The sequence below is a fragment of the Oryctolagus cuniculus genome, chromosome 11 (genome assembly GCF_051225735.1).
Source record: "Oryctolagus cuniculus isolate XC-2025 breed Fujian yellow rabbit chromosome 11, ASM5122573v1, whole genome shotgun sequence".
Lineage (NCBI taxonomy): Eukaryota > Metazoa > Chordata > Mammalia > Lagomorpha > Leporidae > Oryctolagus > Oryctolagus cuniculus.
This window is the reverse complement of record NC_142877.1, coordinates 106,552,661-106,578,536: the sequence shown is the minus strand read 5'-3', so window position 1 is coordinate 106,578,536 and position 25,876 is coordinate 106,552,661. Positions and strand designations below refer to the sequence as shown.

The following is a 25,876-nucleotide window of genomic DNA, read 5'->3' as shown; positions in this document are numbered from 1 at the left end:
GAGGATGTAAGATATGAAGGGGAGAAAAACGCCTTCTGCTCTTATATAACTTGCAGTTATTTTGGGGAAATGAAGGCTTGAAAAGATAACAACATTGCCAGTGGCCCAGTGACACGTGAAGGTGTGACAGGGTTAAAGTAATAAAAAAGAAAGCCCTGCACTTGGAGTCAAACAAGACTGGGTTCAATTCCTGGGTCTGCTGTCTGCTTGCTGTGTGATCTTAGGTAAGCAGCATAACCTCACTGAGAGCCCAAGAGCCTTATCTAAAGAGATGAGGCTCTCCTCCTGGATATGAAAATGAGGTACATTCATGCATGCAAGATTATCTTAGAACTATATTAAATGCTTCAATAAATGGCAATAGCAAGTACACACAACTTATATAAAAATGATGCACATCAGAACTGTCCCAATTCCTTTAGAAAATACTTGAGGTTGTTGAATAAGTTAGTACATACATGCTAAAAAGCACATTTATGGATAAATGAGTAAGTACAAGAGCTGAGATATCTGCACACCCCCTGTAGGGGCAGTTTAGGGGGGTGGAGGCCTGTGCTGGATATGAACTGAGGTGAGAGGCTGGGCCCTGGGTGTGGGGAGCAGCTCGGACTAGACTAAGTTACTGGAATTAAGACTTATTCTATGCATCTGCTCTCCCACAATATGGCGCTGGGAGAGGAGTAAAAACAACTTTTACACAGCTGCCTCCAGTTCAACCAGTAACCTGCAGGAGCTGATCCCGCTCCTGATCGGAGGAGAGCAGCGTACTCGGCGTGTGGGTAGCAGAGTTGGGATTGGTGGAAGAGGACTATAAAGGAGGAGAGAGACAACATGCACCAGGAACATCTAAGGGGAACATCCGGATAACATCTGAGCAGCCCCTGAGAGAGCCGGCCGGCGGTGTGCCGCTCCCCCGCGGAAGTGGGGAAAGTGGCAGGGGGCCCCACCCCTCCACGGAGGTGGAGGGACGGCAGCCAACCCGGGAAGGACCAGCAGCAAACCCGGGGAGGACCGAACAGACGAAAGAACAGCGCAGGGTCCTGTGTCGTTCCTCCACGAAGAGGGGGAGCGACACTGGGGACCGAGGAACCTGGGCAGGTGTGGAGCTGGGACAGTGACAGGTAAGCCAGGAGAGCGCTGTTGAGTGAAGTGCAAAGGCAGCTGGGGTTCAAGGCTGAACATGTGGACTTCATCTTGTTTGTTGCAGGAAGAGAGGGACCCAGTGAAATTAGAGTTTCAGAAAATGTGGCCCATGGACAGTGGGAGAACATTCTAGAGTCTGTGCTCCATGATCTGCTGTCAGGAGATGGCCCCTTGGCCGGAGACCCCTAGTGGGCGGGAGGGCGAGGTCCGGGGTGCAGGGCAGCTCCAGGAAGGAGCCCGGGGACCAAGTGTTTGGATGGGTGCTGGGTGCTGGGGGATTGCTGGGCTGGAGCTGTTCAGAGGGAAGAGGGGCAGAAACCAAACTGCAGGGAACTGAACAAAGTGAGTGATCAGCTACGGTGCTTGCTATGTGAGCACAGGTGGAGTAGTCCATGCCGGAGCTCAAGTGCTTGGGCTTAAGCTAAGGGTTGGGTCCTTCACTCTGAGGCCGAGGGAGCCTATGCAAGTCTGCTTAGCCCCTTAGTTTCCACACCTGGAAAATGGGCATAACCATAACCCCACCCTCAGAGGGCCGCTGGGAGGCTAACGAGGGCACTGCTGTGTGGAAGCTGCGTGGTACGCAAAGTGGTTCCTATAGGCACACATGCATGCACAGTGGTTGACCTTGCACACAGAAGGTGCTCAGACATGCACATGTGCACGAACATGTGCCTGCTACTCAAATATGTTCTCACAAAAACATGTACGTGCACAAACGTGTGCCTGATAAACAGAAGGTGCTCACACTCACATGCATGCACATGTACCCAAAGACAGAGGCAGGCACAGGTGTGTTGGGTCCCCAGGCACCAAACTAGACAGGAGAGCCAAGAGCTCTGGGCAGAGGCTAGGTAGGTAGAGTAGCAAGAAAGAGACCTCGGAACTACTGGGCAGCCAGAAGGTACCAGATCAGAGTTAGCCCACAGAGCGGCAAGCCCCTGGGAGAAGCTGCTTGCTGCCCATAACTTCTCCTGGAGCCAATGACATGTAGAGGGATGCTTTACAGGCTCCTCAGCTAAGGGGCTTGCACTCCCTCTGGGCTTTGCGTTCGTCATCCGTCCCGTAGCTGAGGACTTACCACCGCTGCATTTCCATAGCACAGGAGGCCGTCACCTTCATAGCCCTCCCGGCAGACACAGCTCCAGACACCCGCCGCAGCAAGCTGACAGGTCGCCTGGTGAAACCAAGACAGGAGATGCGCTTTGCTTTCCTAACATGACATCTCGGCAGCCACAGACTTTCTCTGCAGTGAGAGCCACAAATTTAGGGCTGGAATATGGATGCAGTGGCTCAGATCCCGAATGCTGCAAAGATGGGCTTCCGCCTGCTTGTTCGGTGCACTCTTATTTAATCACAGTGAAAATCTCTTCATTCCCACCTGATTTAGCAATTTAAAAAAATACAGGACTCCACAGGTAAATTTGAGTTTCAGATAAATGATGAGGACTTTTTAATGTAAGGTTGTCCCATGCAAATTTGGGACTTACCTGTGCTGAAAGATTGCTGTTAATTTGAAATCCAAATTTAACTGGGAACCCTGTATTTTATTGGGCAATCATATGTCAGTTCCTGTGAGCCCTGGGGTGAAAGTTGGGAGGACTACTCACATTCTGCTTAGGCGCTCCCCTTGGAGGAAGGAGAGATTTTGTTCATCACCAGGCCCAGACTAGGACTAACCTAACTTGTTTCTTTCACAAGTGTTTTTAAAAATAAGTCATGAAAAAAAAGTGATAAAACTCACCAGTGGATGACATATGCTGGCTTGTTCCAAGCAAGAAACGATTGGTTCACAGTCAATGCCACTTCCTCGAAACCCGCTCTTGCACTCACACTCATTCTGGAATGGCAAGGGCAGAGTCAGAGGGCATTCTTGAGAGCAAGCACCATGCACCCCTTGCCCTCATGAGGCCCTGAAGCGTGAGTATGGAAACCGTAGCTGTTCAGCCCTTCTAGAGGATAACCTTAATGTCTTGTTTGTTACAATTCAGAATCCAGAGCTGTTAGTCTTTACACATTCCACATGGCATTTTCCAATCTGACAGTTCCTTGTACTATCCTTTTTTAATTCTTTACTCCAAAAGGGACCATGGAGACAGCTTCCAAGAGAACTTAGTCCCTAAAACACATGACTTCGGAAAAGCTGATCTTTCTAAGAAAACAAAGGCCAAGCGCGCCATGGGGTTTCCACTTGGTGGGAGCCAGGCACAAATCCACTGCTATTCTAGAAAGCGCTTTGTCCAGCTAGGAAAAGGCACCACCTCTGGGCGGGGGAATTTGACTAAGGCTTCACCTGCACCGGAGCAACCCACAGGCAGATGGCAGCTTTATGCAACACAAGTGCCCCTTCCTCTGGGGAGGTTTAGGCCCATACCAGGCGGGATGTGGGCAGTATTCCAGGCCCTGTTCCCCATAGGCTAGGCTGGCACAAACTAAATCATGGAACCAGCGGCTGCTGCTGCCACTGTGACAAATACTGAAATGTCTGTGTTGAGTGCAGTCAAGGAACCAACAAAAGTACAGCTGATTACAGCAATGTAAAGGAAACAGAAATTAAAAAGAAGGAAATACATATCCACAATGAATGGTGATGTGGGGGTGTTGTGATTTTAATTTTTCCTACTTTTGTTTTCTTAAATTTAAGCATTTTGAAAATATAATTTAAAAAGGAGTAATTCCTTCAATGGATTAATTAAAAGACAACTATTTTGGAACTATTACGGAACCAGCAACAAATTTCAAGAAAGACAAAGAATAAAAAAGTAACTAAGAAAGATCCAAGCAACTAAGAAAGATCCAAGCTAAACACACACTGGGAAACAAGAGCTGGTCCAAGTTTTATGGATTAACTGGCACACGAGGTGCTCACATAAGGACCATGGTTGCTCAGGGCAGGTTCTTCCGGGACAGGGGACACGGGGCGTGGCTGGACCATGGGTGAGGAGAGGAGAGGTGGGAAAGGCATTCATGCTGAGGGTGAACGTCAGGATAAGGGAACAGAGGAGGGAAAGCACGAGTGTTTGATTAGAGGAGGGTTATTCATGAACTGATCTCACCCCTGAGGTGATACACAACAACCCATTAGGTTGTGGGAAGAATTAAATAGGATTTCTCTTTGTGAATTTTTTTAAATCTAAAAAGGTACAAGGATCATCTGCTAGGTATTCTTTTGTGTCTTTTATACCTGCATGAGTGCACAGTTTACAAAGACACACCTACAGAGCTGTACATGGCAGAGCAACACTGCACTGACAAGGCTGTGCAATCTTCACCTTGTTCTGGGGTAACACCTGTTGGTGAAACCAGTGCCGTCTTTTATTTTTTTATTTTTTTGACAGGCAGAGTGGACAGTGAGAGAAAGAGAGACAGAGAGAAAGGTCTTCCTTTGCCGTTGGTTCACCCTCCAATGGCCGCCGTGGCCAGCGCGCTGTGGCCAGCGCACCGTGCTGATCCGAAGGCAGGAGCCAGGTGCTTCTCCTGGTCTCCCATGGGGTGCAGGGCCCAAGCACTTGGGCCATCCTCCACTGTACTCCTGGGCCATAGCAGAGAGCTGGCCTGGAAGAGGGGCAACCGGGACAGAATCCGGCGCCCCGACTGGGACTAGAACCCCGGGGTGCCGGCACCGCAAGGCGGAGGATTAGCCTAGTGAGCCGCGGCGCCGGCCACCAGTGCCGTCTTATCTGAGGTGCCACCTTAAGCCTCGGGTGCATTTCAGAAGCCCGGCCTGACTTACCAGCGATCAGATGACTGGATAGCCCAATCATATGTGTTGCCTTCACCCTATCCAATGGAATTTACTGTTCTCACTCCCTCATTTCTGCTGGACTATATAAGCTCCATTCTTCTAGTGTGGAGTGCTGTTTCTCTTGTGCATGGAGAGGCAGCCTTGTTGGCCTACAATAACCTCTCCCTTACTCCGTGTTTGGTGTTTGGTGTGTTCTGGGGTGGCTTTTCCTTTCACTGGTGCTGTGACTTGGATCTAGGCTCTCCCATCAACCTTGCTCTCTCCTTGGAGATCTGAGCTGCTTCGGGATCCTGGATTCCTGCCAACCACAAAACCACCCTGGAGCTCCTTCTTCACCACCAAACACTCTGATCTCCATCCGCACTGGCTCTTCAAAATTTATGAGGCAAGACAGGGTGGGCAGAGGATCGTCTCATTGCAACTTTCTATGGGTTGTGGTTCTACGTGATTTTACCCCCAAAGTCCTGGTACCAGGCACCACAACTCCTATGGCCTCGTGCCTCTACAGACTTTGTGTCCTGGGAAACAGTGGGTGTGGGTGACGATTCAACCCGTTTCCTTCCTATGGACTCTACACTCTGGGCTCCAGTGAGTGTGGGTGATGACCCCCACCCTCTGTTCCCTTACTCTCCTTGTTGGACTGACGTGATCTCGGGGACACCTGCTATCCGCCAGCCTGACCTCTACAGGTCATGATGGGAGCTTCCTCAACCCGCATTCCATCTGATTCTCCTAAATAATCTTGTTCCTCCAGAACTGGCTCCAGACCTCAAATGCAACAGCCTCATCTTTATTTGTGATCAGACGTGGCCCAAGTATGACCTCAACAACCAGTCCAAATGGCTGCTTAATGGCATGATCAACCTTGACATTATTCAGGATCTCTACTACTGCTATGTGTGTTCAGGAAAATGGAAGGAGATTCTCTATGTACAGGCTTTACTTTATCTTTGGCTTAAACTTCTCTCTGCACTTCGTGTTACCTGGCTCAGGTCCTCTTAGCCACAAGGTCCCCACTAAATATCCAGAACCAAAGCCCCTTTGTTCTATGTTCAACCCTGCAGATGTGCCCCGCCCTTACTGCCGTCCACCACAGGCACTAGCTTAACTCCTCCATGCTCAGACCCTGACACAATCCCCTCCCACTCATCAATCTCCAGACCCACTGCCCACTCTGGCACCATCTGCTCTGGCTTTCACTATCTCACCAACACTTCCCCCTCCTGCTCAGGAATTCCAGGGCATGACATCCATTCTACTCCCCACTAATCTCCACTCCCCCTGCCTTATCAAACCCCATCCTCTCTGCAACTTTCACTCTCCCCAGTTCTGCTAAGCCAACATCCTGTCCCTGCCTTGCCGCAGCCACCTCACACCCTTGAGGCCCCCCCCCCCCATCCTGTTCCCAGTCCCCAAGTCACTCACTCACTCTTGTATGGCAGCTAGCGGGCCTGCTTCCATGTTACCCCTCTAAGAATTTGTGGGGGCAGAGGGCACAGTCAGGGTCCATGTTCCTTTTTCACTTGCTGATGTCTCACAAATCAAACAAAAACTGGGCTCCTTCACCTGTATCCCAATGTCATACATCAAGGAGTTTCAATATTTAATCCAGTCATAGGACCTAACTTTTCGTGATGTCTTTATGATCTTCTCCAACACCCTCCTTCTGCAGGAGCAAAGGCGAATTTGGGAACAGGCCTGTCTCCATGCTGATGAGACCCATCAAAATGACCCTGCCTGTGGCCGGCGCCCTGGCACAGCAGGTTAATCCACCACCTGTGGTGCCGGCATCCCATATGGGCAGTTCTAGTCCCGGCTGCTCCTCTTCCAAGTCAGCTCTCTGCTATGGCCTGGGAAAGCATCAGAAGATGGCCCAAGTCCTTGGGCCCCTGCACTTGAGTGGGGGCCTGGAAGAAGCTCCTGACTCCAGGCTTCGGTCGGCGCAGCTCCGGCCATTGTGGCCAACTGGGAAGTGAACCAGCAGGCAGAAGATTTTTCTTATGTCTCTCCCTCTAGTTGTCTGTAACTTTATCTCTCAAATAAATAAATAAAATCTTTAAAAAAAATGACCCTGCCCATCCCATAGGAGCAGATGTGGTCCCAGAACAGGATCCCAATTGGAATTACAACTCTCCTGATGGCATAACAGCCAGAAATCATTTCATTATCTACTTATTAGCTAGTCTCAAAAAATCCACAAGAAAGGCTTCAAATAATGATAAACTGGGAGAAGTTATTGAAGATAAAAAAGAAAATCCTTCTGCCTTTTTACAGTGCCTCACACAGACTTTCCTCCAATATACCAACCTAGATCCAGAGTCCCCCAATAGTTGTAACCTTGTCATGAATCATTTCTTTGCTCAAAGTTTCCTTGATATCAAGACAAAGCAGCTCAAAAAGGGCCCACTACCTCTGCAGGCAGAAACTCCAGAGGTGGCCTTTGAAGTACAATGGGAGGGATGAGAGAGCCCCAAAGACAAAATTCCAAATGCTGGCCAAGGCTTTCCAGCAACTTGCTGCCACCAGTAACCCTGCTGGCCACAGGGATCCTCTGGGTTTGTGCTTCAAGTGTGGCCAAATGGGCAGCTGGGCCAGAATGTGTCCCAACCTCAGAGACCCACTGGGTCCTTGCCCTAAATGTCGCCAGAAGGGTCACTTGGGGGTGGACTATCCTCTTGTCCAGCTAGTCAGTAGGCCATCTATTCCACCTATCTCCTTCTCCCTCTCCCTCTCCCTGACCTTCTAGGGCTGGCCACTGAGGACTGAAGGAACCTAGACTCCTGCTGCCTGTCTATGGCCATCACTCTGCAGGAGCCCAGAGTAACTATGAGGGTAGCAGGTAGGCCAATTTCTTTTCTTACTGATGCAGGGACAACCTTCTCGGTCTTTACCCAATATTCAGGACTCACCTCTGCTGCCTCAGCCTCCACAGTCAGGGTGGAGGGAAAACCTCACAGACCCCTACAGACTCAACCTACTCTGCATGATTAACATAACGCCCTTCTCCCACTCTTTTCTGGTTGTACCTCAATGCTGTAACCCTCTTGGGAAGAGACATACTCTATCAGTTTGGTGCTCAGGTGGTTTTCACTCTCCGGCCATTGGTCCCATCCTCCAGCACATCTTCACATCCCTTTTTACTACTTCTCTCTCAAGAAGTCGCCACCTTGCCTACCTTAGGACTCCTGTCCACTGTCAACCCCTGGTATGGGACACCAGTTATCCTATGGTGGCAGCCCACCATCCTCCCATCCAGATAGAGTTATAAGATGCCTCCACATTTCCTTCCAGCACAATACCCCCTAACTCTTTCTAGGCTTTGAGATCTAAACCCTATAATTTCTTCTTTTAAAAATTTTTTTTGACAGGCAGAGTGGACAGTGAGAGAGAGAGACAGAGAGAAAGGTCTTCCTTTGCCTTTGGTTCACCCTCCAATGGCCGCCGCGGCTGGTGTGGTGTGGCTGGCGCACTGCGCTGATCCGAAGGCAGGAGCCAGGTGCTTCTCCTGGTCTCCCATGGGGTGCAGGGCCCAAGCACTTGGGCCATCCTCCACTGCACTCCCTGGCCACAGCAGAGAGCTGGCCTAGAAGAGGGGCAACCAGGACAGAATCCGGTGCCCCGACCGGGACTAGAACCCGGTGTGCCGGCGCCGCAAGGCGGAGGATTAGCCTAGTGAGCCGTGGTGCCGGCCTAAACCCTATAATTTCCAAACTCCTCCATCAGGGCCTGCTATACAAGACTAACTCCCTATTAAACACCCCTATTTGTCTGTTAAAAAGCCTAGTGGACCCTTCCATTAATGCAATGGTAGTACCCATACGTCTGGTGGTTCCCAATCCATTCATTCTCCTTTCCTCTATTTCTACATCCAAATCTCACTTCTCTGTCCTGGATCTAAAGGAAGTTTTTTTTTTTTTTTTTTTACCATCCCTCTACATCCTAACACAAGAACATATTTGCTTCCACCTGGACTGATCCTGATACCCAAGTCTTCAAACAATTGACCTGGACTGTACTCCCCCAGGGGTTCTGGGATAGCCCCACCCTGTTTGGTCAGACCTTGGCCAATGATCTAGGTGCCCTGGACCTATCTTCCTCCTTTCTTCTCCAGGATGTCAATGACTCTCTCCTTTGCAGCCCCTCAAAAATAGGTCACCAACAATAGACTGCTACTCTCCTCAACTTCCTATAAGCCAAAGGTTACCAGGTGATCTTCACCAAGGCACAACTTTGCTTATCTGAGGTGACCTATCTTGGTGTACTTCTCACTCCCACCTACAAGGCTGTCACTGTAGACAGAAAGTGCATCATAACTAACCTCCCACATCCTTCTACCAAAGAAGAAATTCTTTACTTTCTAGGCCTGGCAGGATTCCTATGCTCATAGATTCCAAATTTCTCTCTTCTAGCCTGACCACTGTACGAAGCCACCAAGGGATCCCTTGAAGAGCCTCTCATAGTCCCAGTCACCTCCCAATACCATAAGCTCCAACAGGCTATTCAACAGGCCCCTGCCTTACATTTACCCGTCATCACATAGCCCTACCTCATTTATGTCACTGAAAACCAAGGAACATCCTTGGGAGTTCTTGGCCATCAAGTTGGTCCCTCTTTTGCTCCTGTAGCCTATCTCTCAAAAACATTAGACCTCACCATCAAGGGTTGGGCATTCTGTTTATGGATGTCAGCTTCAGCAGTAGTTCTCATACAAGGGTCAAAAAACTCACTTTCAGTTCACTGCTTACCATTCTTTACTCACACTATCACAACTCCTGACTTACAAGGGCCTCCAGTCTCTCCCATCACCTCGCATTCTGGACCTGCAGGTGGCACTAATTGAAGACCCTCACTTTTAAACATTGTCCTCTCCTTAACCTAGCTACTCTTCTTCTCCATCCCCCTCCCCCTCCAGATGACATGGCTCCTATTCACTCCTGCATTGAGACTATCAAACACATACTACGTCATTCCTCAAACATCCAAGAGGGTCCCCTTGTTAACCCTACTCTAGTCTGGTTCACAGATGGTAGCTCCATTTTTTTGTGTGATCTACCACCAGTATAGGTGAGGCAGAACCACTCCCTTTCAATACTACTAATCAACAGGCTGAACTCTATGGTCTAGCTCACACCTCTATACTGGCAAAAAATTGAACTATCACTGTTTAAACGGACTCAAAATATGTGTTTCACATCCTCCTATCCCACTCAGCAATTTGGAAAGAAAGGGGCCTTCTTACCACTAAGTAGACAACCATCTCCAAAGCTACTTTTATAACCCCTCTCCTGGAGGCAGCCCATCTTCCAACACAAATCAGACCTGTTCACTGTGAGGCTCATAAGACTGATACCTCTGCCATCACTGCCGCTAATAACAGAGCAGACCAGGCGGCCTTTCAGGTGGCACTGTCTTCCTTTTCCTCTATCTTGTTCTCTGCTTCATCTGCTATTTTGACAAACTGTCCACAAGACCAACTATCCCAACAGCCCTCCACTCAGGCTATCTTCTTCTGTCTCCACCATTTGTTTCATTCCCATACTCCTTCTTTATTATTGTTTAATAATCTCTTCCCCTCTCACCAGAAGATACCAAATATCACCAACAACTCACCTATTCTTGTTCTATATGTTAAAACAAAAACCCAAACTCTAATCTCTGCCCTCCACCCTTCCCCTCCTTTCAGGCCAGAGGACACCTGGCCTCTGGCAGATTGACTTCACCCATATACCTAGAGTACAGCACTTTCAATATCTCTTGGAAATGGTAGATACCTTCTCAGGGTGGGTCAAGGCCTTCCCAGCTACTAACAAATGGGCACTAACAGTTTCCAAAATCTTACTTCAAGAGACTATTCCCTACTTTGGAGTCCCCAGCTCTCTCCAGTCAGACAATGGTCCTGAATTTACATCACAGTTAACTCAACTACTTACCAAGGCACTTACATCCCCTGGCATTTCCACATCCTTTACCATCCCCAATCCTCAGGAAAAGTGAAAAGGGCAAATTGTACACTAAAAGTACTCTGGCCAAGCTCTCCCTTGAGCTTCACTTGAACTGGACTAAACTACTCCCATTGGCCCTGCTCTGTACGAGGGCCTTTCCCAAAAAAAAAAAAAAAAACTCTCAATATTTTGCCTTTTGAACTGATGTATGGACATCCCTTGGTTCCTCTGACTATAAACTCTCAATCTCCCACTCCTGTCACCCCATTTACTTTTGCTTCTCCTCCGATATCTCCAGGAAGAGTTATGGAAATATACAGATGCCTACCTCCTGGCTCCAGGTCCAACCACCTCAGACAGTTTCCCTCCTATTACAGTGTTAGACGAAGTCCTCCTGTCCTCTTCACACCCCTCCTCACCCCCTGCTCCCACTAAACTTCAGGCCAAATTGACTGGGCCTTACCGGGTGATTCTCACTACTCCTATAGCAGCAAAGTTACAGGGAATCCCCCATTGGGTCCACTTCACCCACCTTAAATGTTCCCCCTACCCTTAATGTTCCCACAGGGCCACTCATAGCCAAGTTTACCATGACTCAAGTTCCGCTACCAATGGTACCCGAAGACTTGAACCCTCTGGCACTTAATGAACCTGCCTCTGAGAAAGAGTGACCACCTGGCAACCTGCCATTTCCATCGCTTGGTAAGTACCGATTCCCTCTTACGCCATTACCAACTCTTCCTACAGCTCCTGTGGGAGGAGTACCAAACACAATCCTTGTCAATCCATCCTTCCCAGCTCCTTTCAGATATTAAAGATTTACACCTCCAGGGAACCCTCACTCCCTTTGAGATCTACACTTTTCCACACCTTCTCTTATAGTCTTGCTCCCTCTTCTGTACATCATGCTGAATTTCCCAATAATCTCATCCCCCTGCTCTTTTGTGTCTGTCCTACATTTGCACTCACCCCAAGAACAGATTACACATGGCAATTCCAGATTTACACCACTTTCACTCCTGCTAAATTACTCCACCTTCTGCCCCATCAAGGGCTGTACAGGCCCTATTACTCTATACTTTGATTTTGCTCAGATCTGCTCACACAGCTGTTAGACTAGACATTCTTTATGTGGGTTTGCAAGAGAACCATTTTATCTCTGCCTCACTAAGGACAACACAGGATCATGTAATGGTGCTTACTGGAAAGGTTGCTCATCATGGCCCTATAAATACTGCTATGTTGACCCCGGGTATGGCCTCCTGGGGAAACAGTTCTCTAAGGTCCTACCCCTAGATGAAAATACTGTAAGTTGGATGTCACTGGCAAAAACAGAATATCAGGTCCAACCCCTTTTAACTTTTACTATAATCTACCGCTACACGTTCAGGTTTGGCAAGATGGAGTTGATGGACCTGTCACCTTATATACAGGTTCTAGCATGCAAGATCCCCATGGAGCCATAAAAATTATTAGGGTTTACACCCAGCTTCCGACAGCCCACATAGATATGGTGGTCGATATTTTAAAGGAGTCCTTTAAATGCTTGTCCCAACTAATTAACCCAAATCCCCCTTAACATGGCTACAACTCACCAATCTCTCACCCTACTTTACCAATTATCCAATTATACTTTACCCTCGGCCCTTCACCAACAACAATGCACTCCCCTTCAGGAACCTCCCATCGCAGCTACCCTACTCACTAATATTTCTGCTTCTACAAACTCCTGTACCCCAATCCTCAAAAAAAATCATTGGTCACCTTCCCCTACATTCTAGAGGACAATATACAATGTGTTGGACCACCAAAATGACAAAACAACCCAATGACCTTACCTGTGCTATCAATATAACCATCACTTCCACTGTTTCCTTCTCTAGCCCACCTGGGGCTTCATTCCTCTGTAATCAGACCCTATACACTTGTATCACCAGTTCTATGCCCAGTCCATCTCTCATCTGTATTGGTGATCCTTTTCCCCCACCTCACTTTATATGACTACTCAGTTTCTTTCACAGACTAACCCCTCTACCCTCAAGAGATGTACAATCTTTCTCCCAGTCTTGGTCCAACCAAGACTGATTCCAAATCAGGTTTGCAGCCTCCCTCCCTTTGGTGGTGATCCCAGGAACTGCTCTAGGCAATAATGTTATGTCTATTAACTGGTTTCAAGAACAACTCCAACAACTACAAGAGGAGGTCACCAGATCCATTGAAACTTTGGCAGATGCAGTTCGGGCCTTCAAAATTGGGTCAACTCCCTAGCTTATGTAGTGCTACAAAATACACAAGCTCTAGACCTTATAACAACTGACAAAGGGGGAACTTGTGTTTTTCTGGGAGAACAATGTTACTATTATGTTAATCAATTGGGTCAGGTAGAACAAAATGTTAAAAGACTCCAACAAATTGCCACATCTATTAAATAGCCCTAAAGTCCAGGGAGTCTCTCCTCTCTTCCTCCCTATGGAGTTCCCTCACCACTTGGTTAATGCCACTCCTAAAACCATTGGCTGCTATTCTTACCCTGGCTTTTACACTACTGTGCCTGTTTAAGTGCTTATAGGAGGTGATAATGGAATGAACCAGAGCCTTCACCAACCAGGCTATCAACCAAATACTGCTATAGGGATTTACTGGACTCCCCACCTAAGAGACTATGGGCTTAAGATATCACCCCATGCCAGCAGAGAGTAACTTCTTGTTCCATGTCAGCAGGAAGTTACTCTAGAAGACAGATTACTGTACCTCCACCCCTCCCATACAACACTTGCTTTATAAAAACAAAGAGGGGAATATTAGTGAAACTAGTGCTGTTTTATGTGAGGTACCATCTTACACCTCGGGTGCCATTTCAGAAGCCCAGCCTGACTTACTAGAGATCAGGTGACTGGACAGCCCAATCATACATGCTACCCTCACCCTATCCAATGGAATTTACTGTTCTCGCTCCCTCATTTCTACTAAACTATATAAGATCCATTCTTCTAGTGTAGGGTGCAGTTTCTCTTACGCATGGAGAGGCAGCCTTGTTGGCTGACAATAAACATTTACCTTACCCTGATGTTTGGTGTGTTTTGTGGTGACCTTTCAACAACTCCATGTGTCTTCTATCCTGACAACCTCCTGTCCTTTTCAGCCCAAACATGGTTTGTCTTTTTAATTTTTAAAATTATTATTTATTTGAGAGCATTCATGAGCGTTCCCATTCATTGGTTCACTCTCCAATGTCGCAACAACAGGGATGAATCAGACAGAAATTAGGAGCCAGGAATTCCATCTGGCTGTTCTATGTGGGTGGCAGAGACCCAAGTACTTAAGCCATCAGCTGTTGCCTCCCAGGGTCTGTTTTAGCAGAAAACTGGAGTCAGGAGTTTGAGCTAGGAATCCAATCAAAGCACTCCTAACAGATGTCTTCACCTCTAGGCTAAATGCTTGTCCCTGCTTTTTTTTTTTTAAAGCAACATTCATGATAATTAGGGTTTGTTCCTATGTGGAATGTCTAGTTTTTAAGCCAGTGTATGGAGGGCAATCCCAGACATGGTCCATTCTGCTTCATGCACAGCATCACAAGGAGATGATGTTCTTCCTCCATCTCCTCTATCAAGATGCTTTTCAAACTTGTGTGCAGAAAGGAAGACAGAGCAGAAAGGGGACATTCATTGCCTAGGCTGCATTGTGTCCCCTCGCCCTCAGATTTCTGGGTTAAAGTCATGACCCACAGGACTTCAGACTGTGACCTTCTTTGGGAAGAGGTTATTAGGTGGTAAGTTAGGATGAGTTTATACTGGAGCATGGTGGACCAGAATCCCATATGGAGGAGGTCCTTATGAAAAGGAGGGATTTGTAACAGATGTGGGCACAGAATGCCATGTGAAATTGAAGGCAGCGATCAGGGTGGGGTGTTCACAAGCCAGGGACCCCACAGACTGCCAGGAAACCAGCGGGAACTAGGAGAGAGGCCAGGAACAGATTGCTCCCCACAGCCCTTGGAAGGAGCCAGCCCTGCTGAGCTTGGTCTCAGCCTCCAGAACCCTGAGACAGTGCCGTTGGGTCATTCAAAGCCACTCAGGGTGTGGTGCTTTGTTATGGCAGCCCCAGAAAACTAAATTAATGGACATCAGACATTCTTTTTCAAATGCAGTCTGGCAGCCAAAATGAGTCAAAGGCTAATGCAACCATTTACAAAATACTTGGTGACATAAGGCTACAGCACATTCTTTCAGGATTTTTCATGAACTCCTGGGGCCACATTTTATAGCTAATTTACTCAGACCCATAAGCAGGCTCTGCTGTCAGAGAAATCACAAGGATAAATAGAAACCCAGTCCCTGGATACTGTAGAACAGAGACCATGGGACTAACTGCACATGAATCTTATAGCACCGATCACTTGTGTTACACACACCTTGAAGGTCCATGAAAAAATGGAAATAAAGGAGAAGTTCATTTTTTTCTGCAAAAAATTTTGAAATCCATGCATGGATTTTTCATAATGTGTATTTTCCATAACTTTTTGAAGACCTCCTTATATATATGGATTTTATTTTTTTAATACCAAAACAAACTTATCTTTTAGTCCCATTTTTCTATGACTTTAAAATTATGTTTGAAAGGCAGATATATATCTATATCTATATCTATACATATGGAGAGAGAGAGAGAGAGAGAGAGAATGAATGCTGGTTCATTCCTCCAGTACATGCAACTCCTGAGGCTGGGCCAGGCTGAAGCCACAATCCAGGAACTTGATTCAGGTCTCCCACACTTATGCCAGGGACTCATTCACTTGAACCATCACCTGCCACTTCTCAGGGTGTGCAATGGCAGGAAGCTGGAATCAGGAGAGGAGCCGGGACTTGAACCCCAGCACTCTGGTATGGCACGTGGGCATCCCAAGCAGTGTCATAACCACTATGCCAAATGTCTGGCCCCCTGAACTTTTTGAAGCACCCTCATATGTCTGTGTGTCACCCTGAATAAGACCATGTTTCTCTAGGGCTGGCTGAGGCCCTGGCCATGGTAATCTTCTGTCTTCACATGGTACCCAGTGATTGAACCAGAAAAGACACTAGGAAATGTACAAATGAGGGACTGAATGGATACATATACTTCTGTTCTCTCTCCATTTGGCCTTGGACACCAGCACTCCCTCTCCTAGTCTCTATAGTGAAACATGGCAGATCCCTGCACTCCAGCACAGGGAATGATAAAGCCTGAGCTTATCACTGCATTCTGTACCCAGGCCATGGTACTGATTTCTAGAATCTGTACTACAGGTTATGGGAACTTTAAGAAATGGGGAGCAGCTGGTGCCACGGCTCACTAGGCTAATCCTCCACCTTGCGTGCCGGCACACCAGGTTCTAGTCCCGGTTGGGGTGCCGGATTCTGTCCTGGTTGCCCCTCTTCCAGGCCAGCTCTCTGCTGTGGCCTGGGAAGGCAGTGGAGGATGGCCCAAGTGCTTGGGCCCTGCACCCCATGAGAGACCAGGAGAAGCACCTGGCTCCTGCCTTTGCATCAGCGCGGTGCGCCGGCTGCAGTGTGCCGGCCGCGGTGGCCATTGGAGGGTGAACCAACGGCAAAGGAAGACCTTTCTCTCTGTCTCTCTCTCTCACTGTCCACTCTGCCTGTCAAAAAAAAAAAAAAAAAAAAAAAAAAAAAAAAGAAAAAAAAAGAAATGGGGAGCATCTTAAAACCCGACAAACAATAACTCCTCCTTCCTCTCTCCACCCCATGCCACTTTGTTTTCATGAATTTGACTCCTTTTGGATCTCATAGGAGTTACACAGTATTTGTCCTGTGACCATCTTCTTTCACTTAGCATAACATCTTCAAGTTCATTGGTGTTGTATCATGTGTCAGGATTTCCTTCCTTTCTAAGGATGACTAATACTCTGTTGTACCGACTGACCACATCTTGTTTATCCATGCAGCTACTGATGGGTACTTAGGTTGCTTCCTTTTGATTATTGTGAATCACACTGCTTTGCACTTATATGTGTACATGTTTGAGTCCCTGCTTTCCATTCTTTTTGGTATTCAAGTATACTTCAAAATGCTCGTTAAGAGACGGAATTAAAAGGTAAGTTTATTTTGATGCAACAATTTGAAATTCAGGGGCTAGTGCTGTGGCATAGTGGGTTAAGCTGCCACCTGCAACACTGGCACCCCATATCAGTGCCAGTTAAAGTCTCAGCTGCTCTGATTTTGATCCAGCTTCCTGCAAATGCACCTGGGAAAGTAATAGAAGATGGCCAGTGCTTGGGTCTCTGCACCTGCATGGGAGATCCTGAAAAAGTTCCTGGCTGCTGGCTTTGGCCTGGTTCACCCGCAGCCATTTTGGCCATTTGTGGAGTGAATCAGCAGATGAAGATATCTCTTTCTCCCTCTGTAACTCTGCCTTTCAAATAAAAAAATATTAAAAGTATTTTAATTCCATTTCCATGAACTTTTTGAAGCATCTACACGTTCAGTATGCCAGATCATAGGATAATTTTATTTTTCACTTTTTTGTGGGAACTGCCAGATTGTTTTCCATTGTGCCTGCACCGTTTACCACAACCCACTGTGTACAAGAATTGGATTTTTTGCTGTAACCAGAAGATTTTTCCCTGATACAGATAACCACTCTTTGTCCAAGCCCTGTCTCATCACCAGCTGTCACTCCCTGAGCAACACCCTCTAGTCTATTAAAACAATTAACTCCCAGCTGTATAGAAACATACATCAAACGTGCTTCTGCCTCCCCTAAGTTTTTAGTAGCAGTCCCATCCGTTTAGATGCTTTCTCCTGGTCACATTCACTATCCTAGAACATATCATGGGGGATCTCCTGGGATAGGTTTCCAGATAGATGCCCTGCTTTGGTTACTAAGAGTCCCTGAGAAGCCCCGGCACTCTTGGCCATCCCAGCCTAGGCATCTAATGACAGCTGCACAAGGCCGGCCTGCTCGGGCCCCACGAGGCATGTGCTCAGTCCCTTGATGCGGAAGGAGCAGAGGAGGAAAGAATGGCAGTGGTTCTGCACCTGCAGGGGGAGGGCCTGGAGACCTCACGCCCTGACATCCTTGAGGAGGCCTGATCTCCATCTGGGTGAAGCCCCCATGAAAGAAAGGGAGGTACCAGGTGGGCTTTAGTGTCCCATTAACTTCCATGCAAGCGCTGTGTCTCTCTGATAATCACATATGCACAGAAATGAGAGGTCCAAGAACCAAAAGGCCTGGGAGGGAAGCCTGAGAGGTTCATGGTGAGCAAGGTGAGACCTAACCATAGGCAGTACCCACCATCATGGCAAGAACCACAAAAGAGCAGACAATACTTTAGACCATATTTTAAAAAGGTCAGCCTTAATGCATAAAAGTGAGAAATAAGATTCAAGAGATGGGGGTTGACTTCAAATCCTGATTCTCATCTTCCATGTCTTCTGGTCTTTCAAATTCATAAAATACACCTGCTAGTCATCCTTCTGGGGAGAGGTATGAGCAGGTGGGACTGGTGGGGGTGGGGTCCCTATCAATCATCTCCTCTTTCCCATGGCCATAGTCCTGTGCCATTGGCATCCCTTCCTCTGGAGCTGATCGCTTCCCAGGCAGCAGCCTTCTCTGCCGTGGTCTCCATTCAGTGAGGGCAGGTGGAAGTGGCTCACAAGCTGTAGTGCACTGCAAGATATCCAAGGGACTTCAAAACATTTGTGGAAAATGGGAATAAAAGATACGCTTATTTTGGTGCAAAAGTTTTTGAAATTCACAATTTTTCTTTCATAATGTTCATTTTCCACGAACATTTTGAAGACCCTCATAGAGTATGGCCCGGAGTGTAGACTAAGGGGACAGCTCTGGAGCGAGAGCGATTGGGTGCAAATCTCACACAGTGATTTGTTTTCCATGATGTGAGCAGCTTAGCCTCTCAGTGCTTCAATTTCCTCCTCCTAGAAGATGGTTAATAGTAGCTTGTCACAGATTGCTGTGACACTTAGCCCATTCTCACTGTCACAGTTGATTAGAAAACTGCAGTAAGTTCTAATCAAAGCCTGGTACTGGAAGTAGGACTAGAACAGTCACTGCAAAACCCTGCTTCCTCTTTACTCTCCACACATCCACCTACCTGCCCGGGGCCTACATACAGACAGGTCGCATTGTCGTGGCAGCCACCTGCACCAGGTAGCAGGCAATTGTTGATCTCCCAGCAGTCTCTTCCATTCCCTGTCCACCCCTGCTGGCACACACAGGCGTGTGTCCCTGTGCCGGTTTTGATGCATTCTGCCTGCAGGAGAAGAAGAAAAAGCAAAACCCTGACACCTCAGTCCAGCCACATAATTAACAAACCCAAGAGGATTTCCAGAAGTGCATTGTGGAAACATACAAATGCATGGAGATCAATGAAAAGATTGATCACTTAAAGAGCAAAATTGCTTGGAGCTGTCCAGCTACTGACTACTTCCACATGCATCACTCTTATTTAAAAAGCCAGGTACTACTTTTGTTTTGCAAGTATAAACAATGATCTTGGGGAGGATAATTCTTATAGATCTATTTTACAGAGAAGGAGCAGGGGTTGTTCAAGATCACACAGCTATGAAGAGGCAGGAACTCAGGTCTCTTCACTACAAGGTTAACACTGTAGCTCCTCAGCACCAGATCGACTTCCAGGCCTGGGAGGACCACACCAGGAGGCTGAAGCACAGGGTAGGAAGGCGAGCAAGAGGCACAAGGTACGTCGTTGGGATGAGACTGGGGTGGGACTTGCCCCAGAGGAGTCTGGTGGGCTGGGACGGGACACGTGTGTCTGGATTTTACTCTGAGAGCCAGACAAAGCTCCTAAAGGGGTTTAAGCCCGAAAGAAACATGATCTGATTCACGTCATGCTGTTCTGGCTGGGGGTGGACAAGGTGTTTTAAGAGGCAAGAGAGGAGGCAGGGAAGGAATGAAGAGAAGGAGGCTCAGGTGGTGCTGGGAATCTTTGAAAGATATAAGTGGAAAACAGTGGTTGACGATATTCCTAGTGACAACAGAATGCAGGACAAGTCAGTGAACGTCTCTGTTTCCTAGTCAGTAAAATGGGTTAACAGTTTCTACTTCATCGGGTTGGTGGGAGGAGCAAACAACATTGGGTATGTTAAAGTCTCCTGTAGCTGTCAAGTTGGGATGGAGAGTTATCGCTGGTCTCCATTGTCCAGGTCTGACCCTGTTTTTAAGAGCACAGAGTCCCCTGCCTCTCCGGATTTAGGAAGCTGGGGCTCAAGGGAAGCACCTGGCAGCTGCCTCTAAAATTAGATTCCAACACAAGTGCTTCACCCCTATGGAAAGTGATCAGACACTACTTGCGGAATGTCTTCGCCCAGGATTTCCTCAAAAACACCAGGCAGTCTGGAAATAAAGACCAACACTCACATTAGGGCTGCAGCCTCCTGGGGTTAATCCCATGCAGGGGTCCATCTCTGAACAGAGGATTCCATCCCCTTCGTAGCCAGCTTTGCACACACAGCTGCAAAGGAGAGTGTACAAAATCAGCCACACACACACAAGTGCCACCTCCTTAGAAGAGGACCAGCCAGCCAGAGACGGGCCAGGTCATGGCCAGGGGACTTGACAAGCGCCCTGATGGTGGGAGGGGCCAGTGTTCAAAGGTGGTAGGGGTGCTTCTGCAGCCAGGACATCAGGGTGGGGATCCAGGCCCACCTCTCAGCAGTTGTGTGACCCCACCAGAATCCCTTAACAATGGCTTCCCCATGTGAAAAGTGTGTCTTCCAGCTCCCACATGATAAGGTTGTGGCGAGGATTCAATGAGCAAGTGCCCATGGAGTGGCAGGCAGAGCACCTGCATCTTGTTGGACCAGAGCCTGACTCTATAATTCTTTCTGCTGAAAGCTGGTTATTAACTGGCTCAGCAGAGAGCGAGCAGCTCTACTCTCTCTTCTGGGTGACAACTCTTTAGATACTTGAAAATGACAGTGAGGGGAGACTTCTCCGTCCCCTCAGACCCATTCCCACCCCAAAACACAAGATCCCCAGGTGCTTCATTCCGTAAGTTGTTTTTAGAAACGTGGTTTTCTCTCATTTTACATACTCCTCTCAATATGTCCCCTGGTGATACTTTGACCATAAAATGTGGGCCATTCTTTCACCTATTTGTTGAACCAACATGTATTCAGCATGCTGTGACAGATGCTGTGTGGCTGCGTCCTACCCCCACATCCAACCACAAGTTCAGTCATATGTGCTTCACTAAAATAAAAAGTACTGGGGCCAGCACTGTGGCGTAGAAGGTTAAGCATCTGTCTGCAGTGTTGGATCCCATATAGGAGCCAGTTCAAATCCTGGCTGTTCCACTTCCTATCCAGCTCCTTGCTAATGGGCCTGGAAAAGCTGCAGAAGATGGCCCAAGTCCTTGGGTCCATGCACCCAAGTAGGAGACAGGGAAGAATTTGCAGGCTCCTGGCTTTGGCCTGGCTCAGTCACAGCCATGGCAGCCATTGGAGCATGAAGCAGTGGATGGAAAATCGATCTCTCTCTCCCCTTCTATCTCTTTCAAATAAATAAATCTTTAAAAAATAAAACAAATTTCATGCATCAACATGTCTTGAAGGAGCTATGTACTTATCTGGTGTTCAAATGAAGGCAGGGGTTCATGGGTTCAGTATTTCTGGGTGAGTTAAGAGGAGTCAAGGGTAGTTTTGATAACATGCAATTTGAGCCTAATGGACACATGTTGATGCAAATTCCTTAGGAGGATGCTTCTCTGCGTGTGCCAGGGCATTTTGGGTGGTCTGTGCCTTTGAGCAGGTATTCCCGAAGAGGCAGGGGTCCTGGGCATCTTCTCCCAGACCCACTGCAGTTGAGAGGCAGTGTCATAGCAACCACAGCAACCCACCCACTAAAGACACAACTCCCTGGGTGAGACCTTAAGCAGGGGAGTGGCTACCCCAGCCTTGGGGAGTGAGGGTGCTTTCAGAGGTTGGAAAGCTGGAAGCTGGCAGGCAATCTGCCTTTCTGTCGCAGGTGTGAGGATGACAAGGATGGCTTCCGTGCTGGAATACCCGGGACGGGGCATGGCTGGTGCCGGGTGCTTTCCCATTGGGTTCTGATCTTCATCGCTGCCCTGCTAGGCAGGGGTCATCCTCCTCATGGTAGCCCCATGGGCTATATCACTTGCCCAAAGTCACGGTGTCGCTTGCCCAAAGTCACGGGAAGGTCAAGGCAGGGGGTGCTGCTCATTGAACCCTGCTCAGGCCGAGCTGCTTTCCACGGAGGCTATATCGCCCGCTCCTGGCAGTGACGGGGTCTGGAAGTGGCCTGGCTCTGCGAAGGCTCTCTGTGAGCTGTGGACTGCTGCAGGCCTTCCCCTGGCAGACCTACCTGGCTGTCCCATTGCTGTATTCACAGGTGGCGTGGATGTGACAGAACTGCACGTAAGGCCCGCAGGCTGAGGGCTGCTTGTCACAGAACTTCCCGGTGGAGCCGTCCCTGCACGTGCCTGAGAGGCAGGACCCATCGCTGTCGATCCTGTTATCGCACGTTCCGTGAGCACACAGGCATTCTGAAAGACAAGCAAGAGGGCCATGCAGGGCCGGGGAAACAGCCCAGCACGGGCTGCCTCCAGTCACCCCTGCCTCACATCAGTAACAGCAAAGCCATGGTGTGGCTCAGGCTGCTGCTGCTTAGGGTCTTGAGGTTTTCTCCATGGGCCTGTCCCACCCTGGAAGAGAAGGGCTTGGTCTCAGGGAGCTGCGTATGCATGTGTGGGGGCCACAGTGGAGGCCACAGGGAGGCCGAGATGTGTGAAACAGGCCAAGGGACCCAATGCTCTAGCACTTTGTGGTTGAGAGTTTACCTGTCCATGAAGACATTCTGAAACAAATACAAGCTATTCCTCATGCTGGCATGGCCTGGAGTGTGGCTCACATGTTTGTTCTTTGTCTTCACACTGATAACCAATGGCCGGTGTTTGGGGCCCTGGCTTCATTCAAGGCACTGGGTCAGCCATTCACAGGCCACCACCTCCTTAATAATCAGTGGTCTCAGGAGGTAGAGACTTTCCTAACACCCATTTTCCAGGTGAGGAAACTGAGGCCCAGGGAGGTGGAGCTAATTGCCCGATTTGCTGTCAAGTTCCCAAGCAGGGACCTGAACCAGGGCCTTCAAAGTCCAGTTCTGTTAGCAGCTACGTATCAAGACAATAGATCATTATATTAACTGGCATTTCCCCATCCCCAACAGCATCATGAACTGCTTCTGGACTTGCTCCTGCTTCTGGGTGTGTAGTAGCTGTAACAGCCTATGGGACTGGAAGGATGGCACAGAGGCCCGCAAAGGAGTATGGCAAGGGTTTGGGGGCTGAAATACGATCAGAAAGGAAGGACTCTGGGGTTGCTCCAGAAGGGACTGATAACAGGAGAGGAACTGGTGTGGGTGGTTGACCCCAATGCCCAGGACAGAGAAGGCAGACCCACTGCTTTCCCAGGTGCATTAGCAGGGAGCTGGATTTGAAGTAGAGCAGTTGGGACTTGAACCAATGCTCATATGGGATGCTAGTGTTGTAGGTAGCAGCTTAACCTGCTACACCACAATGCCAGCGGTGGAAGACCACCACTGGATTGAACATAAAGGGTTTTCACAACATTGTGAGTAGGTCAAGGCAGAATTTGCAAAGACAAGACACTGCTGTGAGATCTTGGGCAGTCACAGATCTGGGACAAAAGACATTCGAGCCAGAAGCCCAACAACATCCTTACCCATAGCTTGGGCATAGAATGTGAGCACCATCAAGCCCTGGAATAAAGTTTTCTTTTTGTCTCGGGGATGTTGCGTTTTCCAAATTTATTTATTAGGGGTGTGGGTGAGGGTGGCTAAAGAGACAAGAGATACTGAGAGTGTGTGAGCTCCCATTGGCTGGTTCATTTCCCAAATGTCCACATGGCTGGAACTAGGGCTTGGACCTGGCTGGAACCAGGAGCCAGGAAAATTCAACCCATGCCTTCCACGTGGGTGGCAGGGCCCAAGCACTTGAGCCATACCTGCTGCCTCTGGAGGCTTTATTAGCAGAAAGTTGGGAATTGAACCCAGGCTCTCAGATGTGTGTGTCTTAAATGCCAGGCCAAACACCTGCCCCATAAGAAATATCATTTGGCATAAAAGAACAGCAGAACAGAATTCAGCAGCCCTGCCCCTGCTGCACCCTGGTTTCCTGTCTGTCTTGGGAGGTCCCTGTGAGGATGAAACAAGGTAAGAGATTGTTTGTGACAAGTGTGTGAAGTCAGTAGTGACAGTGAGGAGTGGCTTTCTTTCTTTCTTTCTTTTTTTTTTTTTTTGACAGGCAGAGTGGACAGTGAGAGAGAGAGACAGAGAGAAAGGTCTTCCTTTTGCTGTTGGTTCACCCTCCAATGGCCGCCATGGGCGGCACGCTGCAGCTGGCGCACCGCGCTGATCTGATGGCAGGAGCCAGGAGCCAGGTGCTTTTCCTGGTCTCCCATGGGGTGCAGAGCCCAAGCACTTGGGCCATCCTCCACTGCACTCCAGGGCCACAGCACAGAGCTGGCCTGGAAGAGGGGCAACTGGGACAGAATCCGGCACCCCAACCGGGACTAGAACCTGGTGTGCCGGCGCCGCAAGGCGGAGGATTAGCCTAGTGAGCCGTGGTGCTGGCCCAGGAGTGGCTTTCTTATTGAGGACTTGCCACCTACAAACCCCAGATTATAATCTAACTAAATCCTGTCAACAAGCTCTGGGGCAGGTACAGTCAGCCCCCCATAAAGGTGGATTTGCCTTCTGGGATTTGATCAACCATGGATCAAAACCATCCAAAAAAAAGAAAACATTGCATCTATACTGTACATGTATGGGCATTTTTGGTCATTACTCCATAAATGATACAGCACACCAAGAACTTATTGAGCATTCACATTGTATTAGGTATTATAAAGATGTAGCGATGACTAGAGGTCAAAGGGAGGAGTGTACAGGTTGTACGGGAGCACCGTGTCCTTCCACACAAGGGAGTTGAGCGCCTGTGGATTGTGCTGGTGGCAGGGGCGAAGCAACCATCCCCCCTTCCCTGGAGGACAGCTGTCATTCTCACCTTCTAGATGGAGAAACAGGCAACTTTTTCTAAGCCAGGGAATTGCAGAGTGGGGATTTATCTCCAGGTGGTCTGACTCCCCAGCAAACTCCAAGCCATGCATTTTACTCTATTGCTAAGTTTTAATTTTAGCTTCGGAATATATATCTAAAAATACATGTTTAAATACATACAGGAGGTCATTCCAAAGAATATAAAGCGGGGGCTGACATTGTAGCTCAGCAGGTTAAGATGCTGCCTAAGTTGCTGGTATCTCATACGGGCACCAGTTCGAGTCCTGGCTGCTCCATTTCGGACCCAGCTATCTGCACCTGGGAAATCAGCAGAGGATGCCCTAAGTGCTTGGGCCCTGCACCCACGTGGGAGACCTGGATGGAGTCCCAGGCTCCTGGCTTCAGCCTGGCCCAGCCCCAGCTGTTGTGATCATTTCAGGAGTGAGCCAGTAGTTGGAAGATCTCTGTGTCTCTCCCACTCTCTAACTCTGCCTCCGAAATTAATACATAAATAAGAGAACATAATGCACTTTTCAAAGGTTATATAATGGTATTTTTAAAACGCTGCCATTGGGGAACTTTCAGGTCTACAAGCTTCTTGGTATCATGTCATTGCACTTAGAATGAGACCAACAGCAATAATAAATAACGATGATAGCATTTTTGTGGCACACACTATGTGTTGGGGCATTGTTCTAAGGCCAGTGCTTTCCATCTGTAACTTGTATTAACCTTACAAAGCAGTTGCTATTGTGCCATTCCTATATTACAGATAAAGCAACTCGTCTAGAGAAGTACAGCAACTTGTCCAAGGTCACGCATCTTACAAATGCAGGAGCTGATGGGAGAGGACCACTTAAGATGTAGAGTGCGTGTCCAATTCTTGATTTAGAACCCACGCTCACTGTAGGTAGGTGGAGACACCTGCAGAGGGAGGCTTTCAAAGTGTGGTTCCAGGACCAGCAGTATTTGCACCTTC

At 48.3% G+C, this 25,876-nt stretch overlaps 1 protein-coding gene across 1 annotated transcript in view; it reads right to left on the bottom strand.

Moving 5' to 3' along the window:
- The window catches only part of STAB2 (stabilin 2), a 211,070-nt gene that overhangs the window by 103,637 nt on the left and 81,557 nt on the right, over positions 1 to 25,876 (bottom strand). Inside the window, exons 23-27 of the mRNA XM_051845830.3 lie at positions 22,186 to 22,366; positions 20,221 to 20,314; positions 18,935 to 19,093; positions 2,885 to 2,980; positions 2,222 to 2,317 (exon numbers count right to left, since the gene is read on the bottom strand). Coding sequence (XP_051701790.3) covers positions 2,222 to 2,317; positions 2,885 to 2,980; positions 18,935 to 19,093; positions 20,221 to 20,314; positions 22,186 to 22,366 — 626 coding nt within the window. The remainder of the gene's footprint in view (positions 1 to 2,221; positions 2,318 to 2,884; positions 2,981 to 18,934; positions 19,094 to 20,220; positions 20,315 to 22,185; positions 22,367 to 25,876) is intronic.